Source organism: Leptopilina boulardi, unplaced genomic scaffold, assembly GCF_019393585.1.
Source record: "Leptopilina boulardi isolate dan_hultmark-lab unplaced genomic scaffold, ZJU_Lbou_2.1 LbouV2_302, whole genome shotgun sequence".
Classification (NCBI taxonomy): domain Eukaryota; kingdom Metazoa; phylum Arthropoda; class Insecta; order Hymenoptera; family Figitidae; genus Leptopilina; species Leptopilina boulardi.
The window spans coordinates 179,381-204,224 of record NW_026137866.1 but is presented as its reverse complement, the minus strand read 5'-3'; the positions used below and the strand labels follow the sequence as shown (position 1 = coordinate 204,224).

The window sequence follows — 24,844 nt, the reverse complement described above, 5'->3', positions numbered from 1 at the left end:
GGAATCTCACGGAAATTCACGACGTGATTTTCTACGCGCGCGCGAACACCTCAACATCAAGGGCAAAGAAAGCACACACAGAAAAGACAATCTAAAAAAAAGAAATCCGGAAGCTCCACAAAAAAGAATTAACGGAAACGCGGGCTATATGCTGAAAAAATTCACATCAAAGACCAAAACCGCAAATGCTTTTTTGTAGCAAAAAAAACATTCGAAAACGGAAAAAAATATTTTCAGTCCTTTTGTATTTAATTTTTTAAGGTTTAATAATTCTAACTAATTTTTTTTATTTTTAACAGGCATAACTATTCTTTGGAATGTTAATTTATTTCAACTCACTTTAATTGCCGATTGTTTTTTTTTATTCTTCTAAATGTTTATATAATCGTAACTATTTCGAATCAATTTAATGTTTAATTGCTCTGAATGTTCATAATAGTAATTCTATTCAATATCAAATCTTATTCACCAATGAAAATTAAAATTCCTAAAATTTTTTTTGTTGAATATTTTTGCGATAATTCCTTTATGACTTTTTAATATTCCTAAACTATTTCCTTGCAAATTCTAATAATTTTCAAAAATGTTTAGTAAAATATTACTATTTCAATTTAGTACTATTTTTTTTTACTAAAATTTTAAACTAAAACATCTTGAGAATTATTAATATTATAGTACAATTATTCTCCAAATATATCATTAATTTGATATTCTTAATTTAAAAACTCCATTCCTTCACGTAATGATAATTATTCGTGAGAGAGATATAAAAATTTCTGTACAAGGCTCAACTAAAATTGATAAAAAATGATGATTTAATCACTTTATTGTTAAATGACACATCATAAGTTGAATAATGCAAAAGAACAATAAACGTATAGATTATAATGCAAAATAGGCATCAAGGAAAAAACAAAAACAAAAAAGAAATTTCAAAAAAAAATTTTTTTTTAAATCTTGAAAAACATAATTGTTAGAATAATTGTTATTAATATATGTGTATAATATTATTGATGAATCAAAGGAGAATTTTCCTAAGCAATATATCGGCAATTATATTCCACCGTTGCTCCCAGGATGCTAATTATGGTAACTAACCTTCCCCTGTCTTTTATACACAGAACACTCGACATACTTTTTATATTTAATTTTCTATCAAAGAGTGTAAATTATATCTCCATAAAGAAGCTGCCTTTACTCGACTTTCATTTCGAAAAAAAAGAAAAAAAAAAAAAATTCTCGAGTGATAATTATGAAAAAAAAATCATATTTTTTTATAACAATGAAAATAATAAAAATTTGTGTATGTGACAAAAGTACTTGTTTGAATTCTTGTTGACAAATAAATTTCCAGGAGGGGGGTCAAGCTATTTGTTACAATCAGCCAAAAAAATAGCGCTAATGTATGTAACTTTGTAACATTTTTTTCAAAATATTTTGCAATTTATAAATAAATTTATTTTTACAAAAAAAAAAATATTTTTAAAAAAATTTCTTTTACCAAATGAATTAAGAGAGATACAACAAAATTTATAAATTTGAAACTAAATCTTTTATAAAAGCCACGAAAAAAAAATGTCCCAGTTATAACATTCAGTGTCATTTGCAAATATTTTTTCTCGCAATATTTTTGAGTTCATTTTTAACATTGAAATATATTCTTTGTACTCGCGAAATGACAAATGCCTTGTTGAAGAGATAAAAAAATTGTTTAAAAAAATACTATTTACACATTTATATGTCCAAATATATACAGGATATGTAAAGCAAATGGAGAAAATAAAATGAAAAAAAATACCTAAAAGCTAGTGGTTCAAATGCTGACTCGGAATTTCATATTATTTATATATATAACATATATGCAACTTTGGATACGCAACAAATATGCATTTACGTCACCTTGTGACCGCAAATTTTATCATTACTGCACCTACCGATAAGTCGCAGGTAGTACATTGACTAGTGATCGCTGCCTCAAAAAAATCATAATTACAGAATAAATTTCAACTCAATGAAAAATGCCCCCTTGACATTTGTAAAAAAAAAATTGAAAAAAATCTAACACGTCTGTTTATCAAAAATAATTTGAAAACAGTAAACTTTTAATAGAGATTCCAAAATTTGTTTTTTTTTTTTTTGATATTTAAAACAAAGCTTTTGGGTGTTTGACACTTGTCCATATAAATAAAAAAAATTATCAAAAACTAATGATATTTAAAAATTTGAATTTATCATTTCTTTTTTTGTAAAAATGTATTTTTTTACCGTTATCTTTCTGACAAAATTGACCCAGTTTTTAAAAGCGATATTTTACAATGTTTTCATGAGGGAAGAGAAACTTAGGGTGCTTACAAGACCTTTTTGAAGAACGTAATTCTTTGATTTATGGTTTTTCGTCTGTGATTTGATTTTTTCAACAAAAAAAAAAAAAAGGGAAAAAAAATCCGCATTGTCTAATTTATATTTTTGAAATTAATCATAAAATTATTAAATATTCCAAGGCTAGTTCCTAGTATTGAAAAAATATTCCATTGTGGTTTAAATATTCCATGGAATAATCCTAATATACTCTCTTTTTAGTTAGTTACTTTTGAATAATTCAACCGGATGATTCGTTAATTAATTGAATTATTAAGTTTAATAGTATCAGAAATTAGTAATTTTTACTAATTCTTAATCAGGAATGACTAATTGTATAAAAATACTAATTAGTAAATTTTACTAATTAAAATAGTAGCTTTACTAAACTTTATTAGTTTTCTACTATCAATTTGACTAAATTACTAATCCATTCAGTAAAACTGTTATTTCAATTAGTAAACTTTAATAAATGAATTAGTAGTTTTCTACTATCAGTTATTTTTTTTTACCAAGAACTAGTCAAAACACTAATTTATTTAACAAAATCGGTGCAGTGAAATTATTATTATAATTTAAATTAAAATTGACTAAAATTATTTATAGAAATTTTAAATTATTAAAAAAAAACTGTTTTTAAAAATGATTACAAAAAGTGTATAAAACACTAATTTGAAATTTTAATTTAAAATGAAACTCTGTATTATTAATAGAACGACGCGGACTAATAAAGTCATATAAATACGTTATAACGAGACGACTGAAATTAGGGAGTGTCGAGTCTAAAACGAAGTCGTTTTTGTCAAGAGACAGAGAAAGAAAGAAAGAGAATAGAGAGATATATACGAAGAATATATACACAGAAAGAAACGCGTTTTGTTGAAGCTACGTGACATAACTCGTAACGTGCGACATTGCGCGCAAAAAAGAAAACGCCACATGTAGAATGAAATGACAATGTATTGTATATATATCGACTTGCCGACAATTAATAACGAATCATCGCATCACAGAAACATCAAGCGACTCAAGCACTTTATCCAAATGATAATTTAGCTTCCGCTCCGACTGATTTATCTCAACCAAAACGAACGATGCAAAACTATTTTGCACACAAAATGTATTCATGCGATGAATCTTTCAAATCGTCAACTAAACGTTTTTTTTTTGTTACGTCACTAATGTAATGCGCCGCACAATATATATGCGTGTTAATTTATTGGATGTCAATTTTCTCACCGAGCACTTACAGATGATTAAATTAATGTTTTTTTTACTAAAAAAAATATTTCAATTATTTCATTAATATTCCACGTAATTTTTTTTTTAACGGAGAATATAAATAAGATATTTTATAACTTTTTTTAGTGAAAAAAATTATTTGATTCAAATATTTACTTAGGTGTTATCAAATAAATATATTGAACCAAATAATTTTTATTGGTTTCTTTTTGGTGAAAATACTGGTGACATTAGCTTTGATAATATTTTCTTTTATACCAAATAAACCAAAAATCGTTTTATATATATAGTTTTTTTTATGAATTAAAGCTCATAAGCTTGGAAAATGTGCTATGAAGAAAGTTGCACCAATTATTAATTAGTGCATGAAATTTGCAAAAGAAAATTTGTAACCGCGATGATGTTTTTGATTTAAACGTTGAATAAGGTCAATTTAACAAGCTTAGCTCTCATTAATTTCGTCATGATACTTAATCATGGCTGCCATAAAGTCTTCCTGGCGCGAAATTTTGCCAAATTCCGACGAATTTACCTGCAGTGGTATAGTTGGTAACTACGTCAAAATAGCCGCGATTCGTCTCGTTGGCAGCTTGTTAATTTTGCAATTTTGGAAAATTTATAAATATCCTCAACAAGATATGCTAATGGGAGGTCAACCGTTATATTCTAAGTCTCTCCTCAAAAACACTTCTTCTTCTATCCTGAAAAACTTTTAAAGTTACGCAATTTAGTGATGCACATTAAATCGTTTCCGCGTCTGTCTGGAATTTCGAAATCAAAAGCTCTCAAATTTTCTATTTATATAAGTGGACCACGAGAGTCAAAATAAAAATTTAGTTAGGAGTTTTTCACTAATATTTAATAGCGAGACCGAAGTGGAAAGAAATTTTCGAGATAAACTCTTGGAAATACTCTCTAAATTCGAATTAGTAAAAATTTTAACTAATTCAAATTAGTAAAAATTTTTACTAATTCAGATTTAGAGAGAAATCCCCAGATAGAGCTCTATAAAAATGTATAGGGTACTTTTTGATAGGACCTACAGCATCCGAGCTACGATGGACCAAACTGAATACAAAATTTTGAAATTAAAAATTTTTTAAATAAAATAAAATTTTGGGTACAACAGGAGAGTTAGCCCTAGATCTACAAAAAATGTGTATGCTACTTTTCGAAATGACCTACAGCATCCAAGCTACAATGGACCAAAGTGGAAAATTTTTTTTAAAAATTTCTAAATTAACCCCTTGGCAATACTTTTTCTAGATTATTGTTGAAACAAATAAGAAGATGAAGCACGAATAAAATAAATAAAAATTGAGTTTTCCTACGAATATCCTAAATGAATATTAATGTACTGAAGAAAACATTAACTTTTTTCGAAAAAAGTGAGATTATTTTCCTCTTTAGTGTGTTTACAACTGAAAGTGTAAAATTTATAGTTGCACACAACTACAACAACTTAAATGATAGTTCCAAACTGTAAATATCGCTTGAGCTATTGCTGCATTTCGAACATGCCACATGGAATACTGCCAACGATATGTCCATCGACCACCGAGTTTAAAGTGTCAAACAACGATTGAATTTACAAACGACCGATAGACAGGTAATTTCGGATGTTTGTTTTGGTTAACTGCAAGCGCCTTTTAGTCATTATAATAGCAATAAATAAACCATTGAAAATAACATTTCCACGACCTTGAATTTATAATATATACAAGGGAAGAATCAGAGGGACAAATCAAAATTTATACCAACTTCACATTTTCTTGTTCCTAAATAAAAAAATTTTTTTTTAGTGAAAGTATGGTTTACCACTGCAACACTTTAAAAGTACAAATTTTTTTATTTAAATATACGAAAATATGGAGATGGTATAATTTGTATTCCGATTGTTTGTGCTATTTTTCCTTAACAAATAAAAAAAAATACATTAATTTTTGATAAAGTTCCACAAGCTGTGTCAATTTAGATGAAATATTCTGTTGTGCATCACAAATGATTCACAACGATCAGCATCCCTTAGAGACATAACGGTCATGTTTTCAGATATCTTAACTTTGGAAATATAAATCAAGAACACGCGAGATAAAATCTTGTTTCAGTTAGTGGAGGACTTTTTAGAATAACAGTTAAAAATAATGACAGTAGTTTTTGTATAAAAAATAATAAAATATTGTAAATAACAAAATAGTATAAATATCAAAATATTATAAATATCAAAATATTATAAATATCAAAATATTATAAATAACAAAATAAATAAAAAAAAAATATGAATGTATTTACCAATTTGATGTGGGAAGAAATCTCGTATTGAAGAAGCCCTCTGTCTTCCAGCTTCGGTCCGTTTTATTCGCACGTAGTTGAAATTAACTTCCTAACGATTGATCGGTGCCAAAATTTTTCACTCTTATTAACCACTCACTTATGTTATTCACTGAAATATAATATCACTACTGAAACAGGTGCTCCCTTACTTAACGCGAGCCAGAAAAAAAAGAAAAAGACAGACTATACGCAGGTATTGTTTTCTCTCTCAGAACAATATAATAAAATATTCTGTGTCTGCGAACTATAACAACTGAGCAATAAAATTATACCTGCTTAGGTAAATACAATCTTTTCAAAAATTTTTCACTAAAAATTAAATTTTTTGAATTCAAAATTAAATTTTATTAAATTAATATATTAAAATTTTAATAATTATTAATATTTTAATATTTACGTAATATTAAAAAAATTCTTGTAATTATACATTTTCCAAAATAATTTTTCTTTAAGAAAAATATTAATTTTTTTTTTCAACTTTATCTCGGTGAGGGTTTCTTAAATATTTTTCTCTTTAAAAAATGATAAAATTATGATTTTCAAGAATCATTTAAAAAAAAGTGTCTTAACAATTCGTGAAAAGAATTTAGCATAAGTTGTGTGACGTCATAAACGTAACAGAGACTCCCTTTTAACTTTTTAAAGAAAAGGGTCAATTTCTCAAGTACAGTATCAGTCAAAGGAAATCTTTTTAACTCACAGCACGTTTCATTATTCTGATGCCAGATGAAATGGAGAAAAACCTTTTAGTGTATAAAACGAACTCGGAGAATGCATTAAGTTAACTTTTATTCCAAATAGTGGTGCACTTTTTTTTTTCTTAATATTTTTAAAATCTCCTTTGTACTCGAAAGAAGTCATTCTTAATAAATAAATGCAATATATTGTCAATCGAGGTCAATTTCATTGTCGCTCACTCGATGAAAAATTACTAATTTTCAATCGTAGAAAAAAAATTATGCTCTAGTTCAATATAATTAATATTAATAAATAATTGTGATATATCAAGTTATTGAAAAAGGAATAATTTTCCAATGAAAGTAAAACTTTTTTTTTTATTTGAAATACACCAGTTATCAGGGAAAATCCATACAGGATTAAAGAATCATTCATACATGAAATCCTCAGGCGAAGTTATAATCCCCAGAATCCTTCTAACGGTAACTGAATTTTTCGCAATATTTTCAAAGGTTTCATTATTCCCTGAAGACACTTTCTTGACTCTTTGTTTTTCTTCTTGTCTAATTTGTGTCGAGGAATTGCTAAATGAATAAGAACTGCTGCTGCTGATGTCATTCGTCAAAATTTCAGATTCTTTGGTGTCAACAATGAAAGCACATTTTTTCGCCAACTGGGTTATCTCCGTGGCAAAAGATTCTGACAATGAAAAATCACTTGCCGAGGACAATAATTTCCCTTGACTTTCAAGTATTTGTTTTTCTCCGCGTCTATTATTTTCCACGCTATTTTTTCCCGGAAACTTCTCATTCCAATTTCCAGTTGGGAAAATTATCGGCACAATTGTAATCCTTTCATGCGTCTTGGACAAATTCGAGTGTTGACACGAAATTGATTTTCGCGTGATATTGTTCATGGAATCATGAGAAATTTTTTCCATCGATGTCGGTAAACAAAAGTTTGAATTTTCTTTCTTTTTTCTAATTTCAGTTGTATTTAAAGTGTCCTTTTTTGAAAGTAATTGATTTTTCCACTGATACGATGTCACATCGATACTTTCAGTGTTGCAGGCTTTATCGCATTTGACATTTTGTTCAGTGACTTGAATGGATTCTTTGTATTCGGTGTAAATGCTTTTTCTGTCATCATTGGATGGAGAGGAATCTTTTTCAATGAAATACGATGGTATTTTTTCACGACACGAAGAAGATTCCTGAGTTTCTAATACATTTGCCGAGGAAACTTGAAATTCCATTTCCTCTTTTTTTACAAAATTCTTCAACGAAAACATCATTTCCGATTTAATGGTATTTTCAGACGAGGAATTTCCGGACTCGACTTCCTGTTTATAATTCATGGATTCCTTAATAGAGATGATTTCTTTCATGTTCTTATTGATTTTTCTAATAGTTTCAATGGATTTATTTTCACCAATTTGATTATGTGAACTTTTTAACGTTACGGAACTTGAACTTTTTTTTGGTATATATCGATGACGTTTTCGACGATTGCATTCTCTCTTTTTATGTTTCCAATATTTCTTCACATTCTTCGTTTCTTCTCTCGAATTTTTTGAATTGTGCAATTTTTTCTGCATTTGGCAAGAGCACATTGAAAAAGGTACTTTACTCTTGTAATGACGATGCAAATTTTCCGAATTTACAGGCAGAATGTTTCGATGGGAGTCCTGCCTGACAATTGGAAAATCATTCATGCTGAGATGCTGTAAATTGTCATGAACACCGCAATATCCTCCTAAACTGTACGAACTGCTTGACATAGAGGAATTTGGAAAATGGCTATTTTCGGAAAGAATTGTCTCCGAATGCTGATGACATTTTCCACAGATGTAACTCATCGGTTTATGACAAAAATAATTTCGAGGAAACATAAATTTTTCAAATCTATTTTGCAATTGCAGCATATCATGATGATAATTTGTATTAAATGATTTATTAGACCATAGACAATGAGAATGATAATTTGTAAAATTTGTATTATTCGGAAAATGACCTAATTTCAATGTTGCTGTCTCGATTCGCATTCTATGCAGATCAGTTTGAACTTTACTCAAAATTTGATCGATTTTATCAGGAAATGGTGAGAGCTCCTTGTTTATCTGGGTCACAATATGTGACAAATTCAAAAAACTTTTCGCCTCTTTGTGATTAGCCTTCTCATTATTTGCCTCGGTTAAATGAATTTCATTTCCAACTATTAAAAGTATTCATTTATTATTTATTTGATAGGATTTATAGAAAAATAAATAGATTTAGCTCTAAAAAAAAAAATTGTAATAATAAAAATAAAGTACGGACCTCTCATTTACCTATGTCAATATTTGAATCATCGTCCATGTGAGATTGTAAACAATTTTTCTCATTTCCTTTATAGATATCCTTTAGAGATTCTGCTTCAATAGAACACGAATAAGAGTCTGAATGAAACTTTCTTTCTCGGTAAACACTTTGAACATCTGTATTGGAATGTTTCGCTGTGAAGAGAACAGAATTAGATTCAGAGCTTCTTGATTGTAAAGTTTTACAAGAATCCGAGAGCAAATATCTTCTGTCGTCAGTGTCAGATGAGAATTTCGAGTTCAATAGTGATTCGTTCATTTTCTCAATTGACTGAACAGTAGTTTCTGTCACATTTTTCATTGTATTAACAAATTCCTTCATTTTTGGCACAATACTCCTTTTTTTGTCTCTATTTTCAATTTTCTTCAACTCTAAACTCTGCTCCAGTAATGTTGAAATTTTCGCTTCATGAGAAGCAAGAGTACAACTTGCCGAAGCGGATTTACGTGTTCTGCATCGTGACGGATGCAGTGTTTCCGGTTCAGGAAGTAAGCGACCTTCACTCGAAGTCTGATACTCACCGTCAGACTCTGAATCACCGCAACTTGATAATTTGCGGACAGAACTTGACTCAAAGTTTCCGAAATTGATCCCACGAGTTGAAATTGTTCTTCTAGAGTCAAATTCCTTTGAATTTTGAATATAATTTTCCGATAATACACGCGTCACTGTTACGGACTCTGATTTCCTACAAATCGTCGTCCAAGACATTTTATCAATTTTATTTTCGTTTATATTTTTCATTTTATTGTAAATTTTGAATTTTTCGACTTATTTTATTTTTATTCTATTTCATAGAAAATTCGTGAAAAAATTTCATAAATAAAAAATTTTTTTTTAAAGGTTAATTCACGTAGGACGATTTTTATGTTACTTGTTTTAGTCTCGTTGTAATTGATAAAGATTGTAACTTCCGGAATTTTGTGCCAAACAAAGCGTGTGGCATAATTTCAGCTTAATATATGTGTATATATATAAACGTGAGTTTGACACAAAGGATGAGTTAACGTACTGGAAATTAGCGTGGTTATACGGCGCTTCGATAAACAAGAGAGAAACGTATGTGCGCAAGGGTCGACAATTATGATCGCCAGCATTGCTTTTTATAATGCCAACAGGGAGAAGTGCGCGTTAAGTGGAGGTGAAAAATGATTAATTAATCTTGACTAACAATTGTGCTGAGGAGAGATACTTCTTGTCAAAATGATAATAGAAAAATTAATAAAAATAATTCGATTTAAAAAAAAATTAATATTTAAAAAAAAATTATTTGTTAATTAATATTTAAATTATTCGACTTTAATTAATATTTGAAGTTATATTTAAATTATTCAACTTTAATAATTGTTTATATAAATGACAATTTTGATAAAATTAACAACAACTGAATTCTTACTTTACACTGTAAATAAATGAAGTTATCTTTATACTGCCAATTCCGCGGTGAATTGTATTGCATTTTGTATTTCTCTCACGTTTTTTGGTGAAATACGTTTCCATAGTACAAACGTTATTGCATTAAAGCTAAAATCAAATAACTCGTTTGACATTATTAAAAGCATACTAAACGCTCGTTAAAAATAAAAAATTATTTACTATAAACACAAATGAAAATAGATCTAGAAAAATTGATAAAAAAATCCATTAAACAAAATTGAGATGAAAAAAAAACCCTTATTGAATGTTACGAGGAAAAAAGGGGAAAAAAGCTGTAAAAATATCTGAGTGTAAATAAAAATATGGTATAAAACGGATAATGAACATGGTAATTGGTTTTTCGAACTATCCTCTACAAAGTGTTAATGAGCAACTTCACGATGTCGAGATTACAAGTAGTCTACTACGTGAATATATATAATAAAGTGTTTATTACTAATTTACTCAACACTGTTTCTCGCAATATATATATTCGTCTTACAAACAGCCACTTGGAGAATGATTGCTCATTAAAAGTTCCCTCAGCATTATTCATTAATAATTTTGGTTTATGTACAAGCATTATACTGTGATTGTACTCGCACATAGAATTAATCTTATCAATCAGTTGGAAATTAAGAATAATAATTTTCAATAATTTTTTTTTTTAATATTAAAATAAAAATTCAAGAAAATTAAAATTAAATCCTCCACTTAACGAAGGAAGCAGTATTATAATGACTTAATATTTCATTCTTCAAGGTGGTTGACCTTCCCCTTCGCTAAATTGCCTTTCATCAGCTCATATTCTTCTCTTGGCAGTTTCTCTCCCCCCTTACGATTTATTACAACTGTTACCGTACGTTTCGCGGATTTCTCTCTCTTTACATATATATTAATCCATTGTGAGCCGAAGTGATACATTTGCGCCACACAATTGGCACTGCATTGGAGTCATTTATTTCGTGAAATTGCTTTTTGGTAATAATGTATTTCACATTTCGAATCGTCAAAGTGAAAGGTGCAAATGTGGTTTTCAAATGAAGTAAAAAAAGAAATATAAAAATGGTCACATTTTCAATGTGAGAAACAAAAAAAAAAAAAAAAAATGGGGAAAAAATTATACAATGCGAAATGTACCACATCGAAACATGATGAGCAAGACAAATCGAAATGCAATTTCACTCACGTTTATTTCCGTTTTCGAGGCAATGCAATCGCCTCTTCGTTTCATTATACATCAGTTTCCGTATTATTGATCTCAGTTTATTGCTCTGATCAAACGGGAATGACGATTTAAATAAATTATTTTCCATTTCAACTATTTTTATATATTTTTTCTTTCCAGTGTGTAATAATTATAATATTGTTTTTAAATATTGAACAATTTTTTATTTTTAAAGTTTTTACAGGCTCTGTATTAAGGGTAATTTTCTAAATTGAAAATTATTATTATATTCCAACTTTTTTATTATTATTATTTTCCACCAACTTTTTCATTAGACAGAAAGCAGAAACTGGTATATATTATAATTTTCAGTAAAAGAATAATTATACATGTCCTATAATATATGAAAAACATATACAAAATAAACCTTTGGAAAAGTAATTTTATACATGAAGACAGTTTTATCCATTACGAATGATTAAAAACTGTTTTTAAAATGTAAGTAGAGGAATTTTTTTCTTACGACTGTGTGTGTTTTATTTTTTTTCCGTTACGTGAATAAGAATATCATTTCATCGTATTATTTCGAACGACAGTATAGAAATGGACCTGAATCTCTTATGTGATTGCTCCATCTTATTAAAAAAAAAATGTAATATCTTTTGTTGAGTGCATAATGTAATCGCATTTCTCGGATATGAAAGTGCAATAAAATTGATTTCTATTTATATGCAATTCCATAAATATACAATAAATGTCACGTGCGTTATATATAATAATAAAATTTGATATTATAATAACGAAACTTTTTTTTTTTTTATACACATTTTGCCAGGTAAAACCTGTTTTATTCTGTTAATATCAAGAGACAAAGAATGAAAATGGCTAGGAAATTTTGTTATTCATGAGAAACCGAAAGACTACCTGTGAATGCAAATTTTCGCCAGAATGTCATAAAAGGAAGAACAACTTCGCGAATCCAGGACTCTAATCTGAGTGAAAGTAAAGTGCCACTTGGCCCTATCTAAAAACTAAATGAATGATGATTTATTTATGTAAATATTTATTTCCTTTCTGACGTAATTTTAATACGTATATTTCACCAACAAAACATTTTGCTCCTAATTTTATTTTTGTATCAAAATTTATTACGTTAAAAATTAAAAGAAAAACTGTAATTTGCAGGTATAAAACATACAAAATGAAAAAGATAATTTTTGACAAAGTTTTTTAAAAAAAGTTGAATCAACGAAAGACGTATAATAACGGCGTTAAAATGAGAATTTTACTCTTTCCAATTAAAAAAGTAAGTTTATAATTTTATTATGAAACTAAATTTAAAGCTCAAAAAAGGCTTACACAATGTTTAAATTATAAATTTAAATGAGACTAGAATTTTAATAATTATACAAAGAAAATATGATTTATTATTATTATTTGAATTTATCGCAAGATTAATGTGTACAAAAAGGAGTTCAAGTTGCAAAAGAGAAGAGATTTCAAGTAACACAAAGGATAACTTAACCTTTTGAGAAGAAAATTTCACAAAAAGTGTCCTCATAGAACTATTGATTTTCAATATTAAATTTAATTCAGGAATTATTCTATAAATTTATATTAATAGTAAAGTATTGGTAATAAATAATTATATTTTAATAATATTAATTGAATAATAATAATGAAATAATTTTGTAAAAATGCTAACAAAAATATTAATATTTAGTAATGAAAATAACAATAATAAGAGAGGATCATTTTTAGGTGAGTTTTTCTAATTATGTTGATTATATGCAAATATAGCACTCGTCATATCATGAATTAAAGTAGATGTAATTTAAAAGCGAGTAGAGAAAGTTCCTCATGGGGCTTGTTCTCGTAAACTTCATTTGTAGACTACTCCAAGCAAATATAGTTACCAAAATTTTAGAACAGAATATTTAAAAACTTGAGACTACTTCTTCAAAAATTTCCCTAAGTAATTTCCATAATTTCTAAAGATTATTATTAACTTTTGAATCTTTCGAGTAAAAAGTAACAATACTAAAATTTTTACATTATTACAATTAATCATTCTTTATTTTAATATTTTTATTTCAATAAAAAATTTTTTATATTAATTTATTATTTACTTATAAACAAAATATCGATTCAATCAAATTAAAAATTCCTACAAAATAAAAAATTAAAAAATAAAGCCAAGGGAAAGTTCTTTGGATCCTTATAAAGAAATTGTTTCTCACTTTTTGAATTAAAACATTTCTGTCATTCAATGTAACGGAAGGCGACTAATTCCCTGTGAAAAAAAAAATCCGTTTCTTTAAATCCAGATTTGAACTCCTTTCTCATGTCTGAATAAAAAAAAGTTATGTCAATTGCAAATCGGATGGACCGCGCGAGCAAAAAATAAAAAAAAAAAGTATCTATAGGGGCGTGTACTGGCCTTGCAGTGAAAGTATTTTGGCACAATGGCGCCGAAATGATATATATATAAACACCATCGGGCCAAAAAATGATGACACACGTGAGTTTACATTCCTTTAGGAACCATGAGGACCTTCTTTCTAGTGAGTAATTTCATTAAACGTTTGTCACTTTTTAATTGAAACATCACAAAGACTGACGTGATTCAATAATTAAAAAACCACAAATATACGCAAGTTTCAATTTCTAAAAATATTTTCCTTTCAGAATTTTTTTTCCATTTATCATTTATTTTTTTTTTTGTTTCACAATTAATTTTATTTCATTTTATAATTAATTTTTTTTCTGAGACTAGTGTAAATTTTCGTCCCCTTAAAAATGTTTCAATGATTCGAAAAATTTTCTCTAAAAGTGAATGATATTTTTGTTTAGATTTGCCTATTGCTAATCAGCGCCTGCGCATCGAGTTTGAAAAAAGTGGAAAAACGAGGATTTAACTCGGGACATTCTGGATACTCTAGAGGTCATGGCTTAGGCTCCTATGCCACTGGCTTTAACTCCGCACTGAATCTACACACAAATTACGCTCCTAATTATTCCTTCGGCAAATCGACAGGCAATTTTGCAAGTTCCAATTTAGGATTATCAAGCTACGGATTAGGAAAGAACGAGCGAATAACGGGAATTACTGTGAATCGAGAAATACGAATTCCAATAGCAGTTCCACAACTTTATCCAGTGCCTCAACCTTATCCTGTCAAGGTTGATCGTCCATATCCGATTGTTGTACCACATCCAGTTCCGGTTGAAGTCACTCGCACTGTTCCCATCAAAATCGAACAACCCTATCCAGTGCCAATTGTTGTTCGCCAACCAATACCAGTCGAAGTCATCCGCACTGTTCCAAATGCTCTCTCATTGGCTGCTGCCAATTCATATTCTGGTTCCGATTCGTACTCCGAACTTGATTCTGGATTTCGAGCTGGTTCACATTTAAACTTTGCCACTGCCTTTAATTCCGGATCAAGTTCCCGAATCACCTCCGATCCTGAAAGCGGTTCCACACTGTAAAAAATATTTCTTGTAACATTACCACTTTCTACGTAGGTCCAAAATCTTACCTACTGTGAAAGTGGCATAAGTACATAAAACAGTATAACAGCATCTAGAATGGGGAATTTTACTTTTAGAATTTGTAAATTTACATCTCGTAGTGTAAAAGTACACCACACGGTAATTTTAAATATTATACACTGAAAAAAAATCATAGTAAATTTGACTAAATTTTAACTATTTCTCCTAGTTCTAGGAGGCGCCTATTAACAAAAAGTAGTTGAGACAACTATGTAAAAACGGTTAAATCAACTGTAAAATTTAGAAAAAAAAACTATTCAAAGTAGTAAAATTATTATTATTAATACTAGTATTGAGATCCATTTTTTCACCCTCTCCCCTACTACTTTCGTTTATATATGCCTTATGTTATTTAATTTTTGTATACCTAACAGAGAAAAATCCCTAAACGCTGGGGATTGAACGCACGACCCTAACATTCGCAAGCCGACAACTTAACCATCTAACCACGCACGCACGCTAAGATGGCTTGCATGATATTTGAGGACATTCTTTCAACTATACAAATTATAAAAATAACTATTTTTAATACTTATTTTAATTACATAAAACAGTAAGTCTAATGGTTTTACTGCATCTAGGAAGAAATGGTTTCTTCAACTACATAAATCATAAAAATAACTATTTTCAACACTTATTTTAACTACATGAAAACAGTAAATCAAATTTTTTTCTGCAACTAATAAGAAATGTTTCTTTCACCTACACGCAAATCCTAAAAATAACAATTTCTAACAGTAGTTTTAACTATTAATATGTTGTAAAGCCATTTAAAATCACATGACAGTTATTTCAACTACAAATATCAGTAATTTTGACTAGGTGAAATTGACTACTAAAATTTAGTACCACCAAATGTCTGAGTTTAGTTTAAATGGTTCTGAATATGGTACTTTTAACTGCTTTTTTTAACTACATATTTTCAGTCATTTCTACCAATGCTATTTTTTGTGTGCAATCGTATTAAAAATATTTTAATTGCCATTTATTTTTATATTATAGAATTATTACTTTTCTTCATTGCAATGAAAAATATGTGATACAAATAATCAAATTTATATAAACATTTATTTGTAACAAATTATTATTATTTGAGTTACAATATATAATATTAATATATTAATATGTGTGTGACGAGATAAAAAGGAATAAAAAGGAATATATTGAGCAAAAAATTTTAGGTTACATTGCGTTTCATATCGGGTCACATAAATATATATATATATTATATTAATAATATTATTAAAAAACGAAAAGTAATTCACAACACCTAAGTATTATCATAACTATTACTTTTAAAGTGACAAATGAGTATATTTACTTTTATATGCAAAAGTGAGAAAATTGTATTTGTTTCATTTTCAAAGTTGAAAAACTACTGGGTTTTTTAAATTTACTATTTTGAGTGGGTTTATTTAATTTTTAAAAATGTAAATTTCCACAAAAAAATATAAGACTACAATTTTGTGTACTTGTGCATTATAGAGTATTTTTGTCACTTTCAAAGAGGGTCCATTTTCTTACCTACTTGGAAACTCACACAAAGACAATACAATCTTGTACTATTACAACGTTTTGTCCTTTTCCCGCTACGAAAGTTGTAAAATTACAAATTCGATTGTATTTCTAAATTTAAAAAGTGTATTAATACCTCACTAGGAGTAGTAAAATTACATAATTTCTAAAATGTAATTTTACTATTTCAAAATGTAAATTTTTTTTATTTTTTACAGTGCAGTTTTCACTCTGGATATGTGTCGGAAACAGTTTCTGGAACTAGTTCCGATTCTTTTTCCAAACCTCTTGGAACTTTTTCTGGATTCGAATCTGGATCTTATTCGTCATTGGATTCCGAATCATCTTTTAATTCAGCATCCGGTTCCTCTTTTGGATCTAATCTTCCTTTGTTGCATCGAAATTCACCCAGCTCTGGTTACTCATATCCGATTCCGACAAAGAAGTTTACATTTTAAGTGAATCCATTTGAAATCCCATCTTCGTAAAAATAGAGATCCAATTTTTATTTAAATGGAAATAATGCTCAATATAGGTTAATATTTGAAGCGCAAACATAAGTGATAAGTGAAAGTGTTGTGAATATCACTACCAGTGACAGTTACTAAAAAAAATCCGTTGTTTAAGATTTAAGATTTTATTCTGGTTAGACCAACCGGAATTTTAGTAATTCTATAACTAATTTTTGTTCTTTATAATAATTTTTGAATTTAAAAAAGGAAAAACAGATTTTTCTACCTTTTACAGAAAGGAAAATATAAAAAATACCTTTTTTAAAATTGGTGCAAATAAGAAATATAAAATTCTTATTTTATATATTTTCCTTCTTCTTATAAAGTAGAAAAAGACATTTTTTTCCCCCTTTTTCCTGTCATGAAATAAACTTGTTTTTCGGAAAAAAAATGGGAGCAAATAAGAGAACCTTGTATAAAAATTCCTTTTGTTCGCACTAGAATTTCCAATATTTCAGAATGAGAGTGGAATGAGCGAACAAAACGCCTACGAGAAAAAAGTTCCTATTTCAAAACTATCGAATTTTTGGTAGACGGGTATTACATCCGAAAACCCGAGAACTCCTTTGAAATTCTGAACTATCCCTGTACAACTGAAGCCAATATAAACGACAAAATTGAGTTTCAAAAGCTATGAAACTGTAATAACGGCAAGTTTACTTTTAATACATTTTTCTATTAAATCAAACACTAAACTTTGAAGAGTTGTAGAAAAAAAAATTAATTTAACGATAGATAATCGAAGAATAACAAATTTTTCATTCTATATAAAATGTATAAAATTATAAGAGTTTAAATTTCATTAAAAATTTATATTATTCGAATAAAATTTAAACTTATTTTAATCTATACAATAATAATCATTTTTCAATCAAATATTTCTAAATCAAATATTTTTTTACTAAACGCAAATAAAATTTATCATAATTTTTGAATATATTTTAAAATAAACACGTGAGTGCAATATCACATTATAATTTACGAATTGACGCATATTTTCGTTAGCAAATAAGAAAATTCAGAACTTGGCTTTAATTCATATTTGAAAATTTTGATTGAGAACCAAGTTCTATGAGTCAGTTGGCTTCAATTTTAAGTGACATCGCAAAAATAACAGTCATATTTTTAACTCGGAATATTTTTGTTTCGAGTAACAAAGTGTCTTTTATTTATACATTGTTGACCATATAATAAAACTAATCAGAAAATCAGTTTTCAACTTTTTTTTTCTAATGTTAAGAAATTATTTCGTTTATTGAAAAAAAAAATTTCTGAAATTTTACATAAAAAAAAACTGTACATATCCCCCGGTCATTAAAATTTTCAATAGTTTTCTCGTCTTTCAATTATAAGGAACTTTGACACTTGTTTCGTCTACTAAAAGGCTTTTAACGTTTCAAGATTCCCGTTTGAAGAAATTTCTAAAGACCTTTGTCACAGAGTTTCTTCAAAGTTCTTCTAAGTATGTGTATAGCAAACAAACGTCAATTTCGAAGATATTTCACAAGTTTCCATCATATATACGTTTTGTGAATAAAAATATGAACGAAAAACTCACAAAATTCTATTCTATCGTTATTAAAAAAAAAGTGCCAAAATTTTTTCAGAAAAAAGATTTTTTTTTTTTTTTGCTTCACTTTGAAAAGAAAAGTTTTTAAATAGGTATTTCAAGAGACTTGAAAATGAGTTCCTTTTGCTGGTTCAAGAGTGTTTTTGACATGAAAAGAGAAGCTCTTTTGTTACACGCATATCTATTTTAAATCAACATCAGTTATCTCACAGTGGGAATAAGTTATATCCCAAAATAATAAATTTTCCACCATTCTGAGTTCAAACGGGTTGGCTATTTTAAGAAGTCGTTATTCTCCTTTTAGTTATCATTTTCCAACTTTTCCAAGTTCTTTGAAATCACAATTTTACATTTTATAATATATTTAAAAAAAAATAAATAATAAAAATATTCTAAAAGCTCTCTAAAAAAATTAGTAAAAATTTGATTTTCGCAAATTCGTTTTCTGCATTGGTACATAAAATAAGATATGTGAATATTTAAGTGATAAGTTATATGAAAATTATTCATTTCATATATCTAAAATTATTATTTGTTTCCTACGCTTATTGGAATTTGTCTAGACCCAGACGTAAATTTTCTTATTCCGGAAATTACATATTATACATATAATATGTTAATTACGTGGCGAGATGTCATATGCATTTGCAGTAAGAATTTGTGGTTTTTGAAATTATATATATATGCAACGGAAGACAGTAAAATAGAAAGATATATATTTTGACGAAATTGGCTGGTACTAAGCTCCCGCGTGGGACAAGAGTTTACGTCAGCAAAGCTTCTTCACATAAAGTCCAAATCCGACTCAAATCAGGTCATGGCTTTGACTCTGATCTCCAGGTATAATTTTGACCAAAATCATTGATTAATTACTTTAATTTCAATAAATTCGATAAATTCAATAAAATCGAAAATAGTACTTTTCAACTTAATTTCTTTAAAACATTTTAATTTACTAAAATATATATTTAACATGTTATTTATTTTGTTTAATTCTTTTTTCAAATTTCAAAAAAAAAAATAATTCAATTGTCATCAACAATGTAGATATCTCTTTTTTTATCTGTTGTTGGTTACAAATTTTTATTATCACTGAATCAGGATTTTTAGCAAAAAATCTTTTATATTTTAAAGATAAAAACCTTTTTAAAGATTATTTTAAAACTTTTTTAAAAGTTGAAGAGATTTTAAAATAATTGCTTAGCAATAATTTACATCGTTAAGTTATCCTTAGAATATTAATAAATTTTTCACTAATCTGTAGTCGGTAAATATGTTTTTCGGGGAAAGGAAGAAAAAAGAGGATAAAATAGTGTCCTTTAGATGGCAGAATCATTTTGTTCTTATTGATTTGGAGAGGGTAAAGCATTGTCAAGTTCTGGGTAAAATACCGACTTGAGCGTCGGTAAAATTGTATTCTACTCTCGCGAGTATCACGTTATTTATCAACAAATGTTTAATCTCAACTGTTTTTTCATTCGACAAAAATAAAATGGAAAAATCAATAAATTTTCAATTCTACTCACTCATTTTTTCTCCTTCTAGATTTATGAAAAATACTTCAGACTTACCTGGAAAAAAAGAAAATTTTATTAGTTAATCGCGAAATAAGAATTTTTATTTATTTATAAAACTTACAATAAAATCGAAACTGATTATATAAAAAAAATTACAAAAAAAAAATAATAAAGAAGATACTTTAAAATTAATTGAAAATAATCAAAGTAAAAATAAGCAATAAGTAAAAGAAACAGTAATCGATACAACTGATAATAATAATTTAAAAAGTCAAAAATAATCAATACAGGTAAGGTAATGTCAATCACCTAGTAAAATTAATTTAATACATAAAATTCGAATAAATAAAAATGTACGTGTAAAAAATTTATATTGCTTTAAAAATAAATGTTTAAAAAATTTTGAATTTGACACAGTCTATAAAATGGAAATGTAATTAAAATTTGATGAATCAATAAAAATTGAAAGAATCAATTGTTAAAAGTAAAAAAAAAAACAAATAAAAAAAAAATTGATGCGATGCGTTGTTTTCAGCCTTTACACCCTCGGCTGACTTAAGCCGGCTTTACCTACTGGGATTACATACCCACGCTTTCAAAACAAATTTAAAAAAGAATTCATTTGTTTTCATTATTAACATTTATTTTTGACAATTATTATTTCCATTCACCATTTTCCGGATAAATACACCCATTTGTTTGTATTCATTTTTTAAGTGAGTTTTTAGTAAAAAAAAATGCCATTTTTCAATTATCAAAATTGTAGATAAAAATATTTATTTACCAAAAATTGGTAACAAAAACGAAATAACTATTTGCAGGCAATTAATAAATGAGATCTTTGCTTTTTGAATAATATTGCTTTTAGTTTCGTGGCGAATATAAATATCAATAACCAATAATCAATGGCGTTATATATATATAGGAGAGAAATTAAATTATTTATAATGTTTCATGACGATTTCAACTGGTCCAAATAAAATTGTCAAATTTTTATTGTTGTTTTATGTTTATTTGTTTCATTTTCAAATTTTTTATACATAAAAAAATAAATTTGTTAACAGCTTAATAGTGTAAAAAATATTTTAGTATTTTTTTATTATTAAATTATTAACAAATTTATTTTTTTAATTTCGTAAACTTTCTTTCATATATTTTTTTCTGTACAATTTTGATAAAAAAAATTTTCTAGTTCTTTCATTTTTGCATTTCATATCCGATTTCGTCTATTGTAAAAAACCTCTTTATTCTTTCTGTCTTAATATTTCGCTTTACATTTTGAATCCAATTTTTTTTCTCTCTAAATTTTCCTTTTCTTTCAATTTTTTTTCTTACTGTTTTTGACATTCTTCCATCTGGTATGTCATATTTTGATTGAATTTCCATCTTTTATAGTTTTTCATGAAAGAAAATTTTCAATTCCACAATGTACTTATAAAATCAAGGCTTAAAGGGATTTTCTTACTCTGTACACGTCTCTTTTTACTGTGAATTCAAGCGAGAATTTTTATATTGAAAGTTCTCTTCATATGTAAAGAGAAAACGAAAAGAGATTCTAATGCAACGAAAAGAATACAGGGAATTATATGTTGCTTTCCATTTCTCCAATGACTTTTCTCGAGTATATCGAATTCTCTACATAATCTTCTTCAAATAACTATTTGATCCCTAAAATCGACAACCTGACAATGAAATTAATCAAATCATTATTGCTTTCGAACTTGAAAAATTTCACAAAAGAAATTTATGTTTTGCTGTTGGAAATTTTTTTTATTTCTTTTTTAAATTAAATAATTTTCTATTAAATATAAATATAGTCCGAAAATTTGAAAAATGTTAAACTCTCGGAGGGTAATATTCAAACTCTATTGAAGTACAATGTTAAACTCCTTTTATGGATAATATAATAATTAAACTCCTTTAAGATCTCTCATCATTGTTTCACGAAATTTAGATTAAGAGATTAAACTTCTGGAATGAAACTTCATATTTCATTCGAGATTGTATACAGGATAATACGCAGTTACGTCAGAAACTGAAAATAACCAATGTAAACATGAAAAGAGAAAACTAATTATTATTTAAATAAAGTACATCCTCGCAAAATTATATATTTATCCAATAATTTTTATTAACAAATATTTTGTCTCATTTTCTCTATGAAATTTTTTATAGTAAATTTTTTATTTTCAAGACAACAAATTTTTTTCTAAATAGCAAATTTATAGTCTGAAAAAAAATAAATAAGAAAAAACTATGTGAAAGCTAATAATGTAGGTAGTTTTTGTTCCTCAAGAAATTCGAATTTATTTGACATTTTCTTGTTGAACAGCCAATTATTCTAAATTAAAGAATAAAAAAAGAAAAAAAATTCAATTTCGAGAAAGTAAAAATAATGATCAAAAACCGAAATAAATTTTTAAATATTGAGAAAGAAATATTTACAAACTAAGTTTTTCAATATTAGTCAGAAAAAAAATTAATGAATCAAAATTTTTGTATTTCGAGTGTTTAAAACTATTTTTTTTTTTTAATAATAATACATAAATTGAGTTATTAGCACTTTTTTTTGTATCTGCTTTTCAGGAGCTTTCAAGGACTCTTTCCATGATCCTTAAACTTCAGTTGTATCATGATGGATGAGGGCTACATTCACTTTAGATAACGTCAAAAGATATATATACTCTATCAAATGGATACAAACACCTTTCAAAGAACCGATCTTTCCATATTTTCAATAATAGATTGATGACGCGACTTTCACATTCAAATTTTTATTTTTTTTAACATTTATCGAATTTTTGAAAAAAAAAAAAAAATACCAACAGTGCTTTTATACTCAGTAATTCAGAGAAAAAAGAAACATTTTAGTAAAATTTTTCTAATTATTTAATATAAAATTAACTGCTTCAATTTAATAACTCTTTGTATCGCACATAACTTTTGCCGTGTGAAATATTATCGCGTAAAAATTTTGGTGCGATAAAAATGACGTAAACTTTGTTTCGAATGAAATATCAAGTAGCAAATGGACGCATTTCATTTGAATGAACCTTTTGAGAGCGACTGGAGTTAGTACTAGACAATATAATAGGCTGATGTTAAATCTTAATTGAGACACATCTGGCGAATATAATGTCACATTCAGCATCGTGTCACTGCATCATTGTGGACAATATTTAATCAACCCCTGTTGGGAACGCGTCCTTATAACACACCACACTATTGCCTGTATTTTCGTCAATGTCTAGAAACTAAGTTATTTCTTAACCTGATTATAAACACGCGATTAACGAATTATCTTCACATCACAGGCGTGAATATAGCGAAATTAGTCTTTTCCAATAGATCTTCAATTATTATTATCATCTTTCTAATTCAAAAAATATTTATATCAACCTTCTTTCTGCGCAAGGAAAAAAATTAGTTTTCGTTAAAAAAAAATCACATGTATTTGCATAGTTATAATTTAGATCTTGGAGTGTAAAACTCTAATAAAGCAATTGGGAACTTCCAAGAACAAATAAGGACTTAATTCAAACCTTAATTACATAGAGAAACAGGATTGAACTAACAAATCTAGTTGTTATCTCAGTTGTTACTTCTATATTTATATATTGTTTCGTCTCAATTCTAAACTTTCTTAATTTTCTCGAATCAATTTCGAATTGAATTTATTTTCATATTTGTACTATTTTGAAAATAATTTATCTTTTTTTTTTGACAGTGAAATTGATTTGTTAAAATTGTTTAGAAAATAATATTTCCCATCTCAGTAAAATTATTTCTTTAACAAGTGAAATGCAATTACGCTCCAGATATTAAACTTTAAAATGAAAAGCAACAAAAACTCGAATTGAAATCTGAACTTTTAATTACATCTCCAGTGAATTTTACATTTCATTCATTTTATGGTTTCAGTTTCTCAAATAACTATAAGAAAAATTTATAAGAGATTATAAAATTATGAATTTTATATTCCAATTTTTATAGAATTAGTCTTGAATAGAAAATGAGAAAAAGTTAGTTAACTTATTAAAAAAATTGTTGGTTATGTACAAGATGTCAGTGAATTGTGTAAATATTATTTTCTATTGTACAGTTGATAATCACGCGGGATGAAAATAGTCATTGTCAATGATGAATAAAACATTGTTTTCAGTATAAATATAATATAATAATAGACCACTCAATTCAATCATTTTGCTTTGTATTATAAAAAGTAGTGTAGATTAGTTTCTACACCATAACTGACGGTTATGTCACGAACATTTCGAAATAATCCTTAACCTTGACATTAATTTCATTTGCTACTGAGGAGTGTCAAAGCTATCAGGAAAATTGCCTCGCGGTCAAAGTCAAATTCAATTGCTATATTTCATGCACGAGAAAAATAGAAATTATAACTCTTTCTTTGATTGGCTAAATCAAAAATTTTTAATTAAATAAAAAAAAATTTTTAATTAAATATAAAAATTGCTGTAATAACTATCACATAGGATGTAAATTAACGAAATCAGCAAAACATAATTTTCAGAGAAACTAAATATATAAAAACAGAGTTATATACCTTGTAAAAGGAAAGCTAACCAGTTTGACCTTTTCTACTTAAAAATTTA

At 27.3% G+C, this 24,844-nt stretch overlaps 3 protein-coding genes across 5 annotated transcripts in view; 1 reads left to right on the top strand and 2 right to left on the bottom strand.

Annotated features, from left to right (window-relative positions):
• Positions 1–24,844, bottom strand: part of LOC127282734 (cAMP-specific 3',5'-cyclic phosphodiesterase) — a 262,846-nt gene that overhangs the window by 141,386 nt on the left and 96,616 nt on the right. The gene's annotated exons all lie outside the window — the stretch shown is intronic.
• Positions 6,970–10,047, bottom strand: LOC127282737 (uncharacterized). Its single transcript, XM_051307201.1, has 2 exons — positions 8,942–10,047; positions 6,970–8,826 (listed from the first exon to the last, which is right to left on the bottom strand). Exons 1-2 carry the CDS (start codon positions 9,714–9,716, stop codon positions 7,040–7,042), a joined length of 2,562 nt encoding a protein of 853 aa, XP_051163158.1. The 5' UTR covers positions 9,717–10,047; the 3' UTR covers positions 6,970–7,039.
• On the top strand, positions 13,973–17,217 carry LOC127282700 (uncharacterized). Its single transcript, XM_051307129.1, has 4 exons — positions 13,973–14,120; positions 14,410–15,044; positions 15,192–15,210; positions 16,845–17,217. The coding sequence occupies exons 1-4, from the start codon at positions 14,103–14,105 to the stop codon at positions 17,082–17,084; spliced, it is 912 nt and encodes a 303-aa protein (XP_051163086.1). The 5' UTR covers positions 13,973–14,102; the 3' UTR covers positions 17,085–17,217.

Excerpts from the sequence above, each read along its gene's own strand:
- LOC127282737 (XM_051307201.1), bottom strand. The coding sequence starts at position 9,716 with ATGAAAAATATAAACGAAAATAAAATTGATAAAATGTCTTGGACGACG. Across the intron at positions 8,827-8,941 it reads TGATTCAAATATTGACATAG|TTGGAAATGAAATTCATTTA; the intron begins GTAAATGAGAGG and ends TACTTTTAATAG.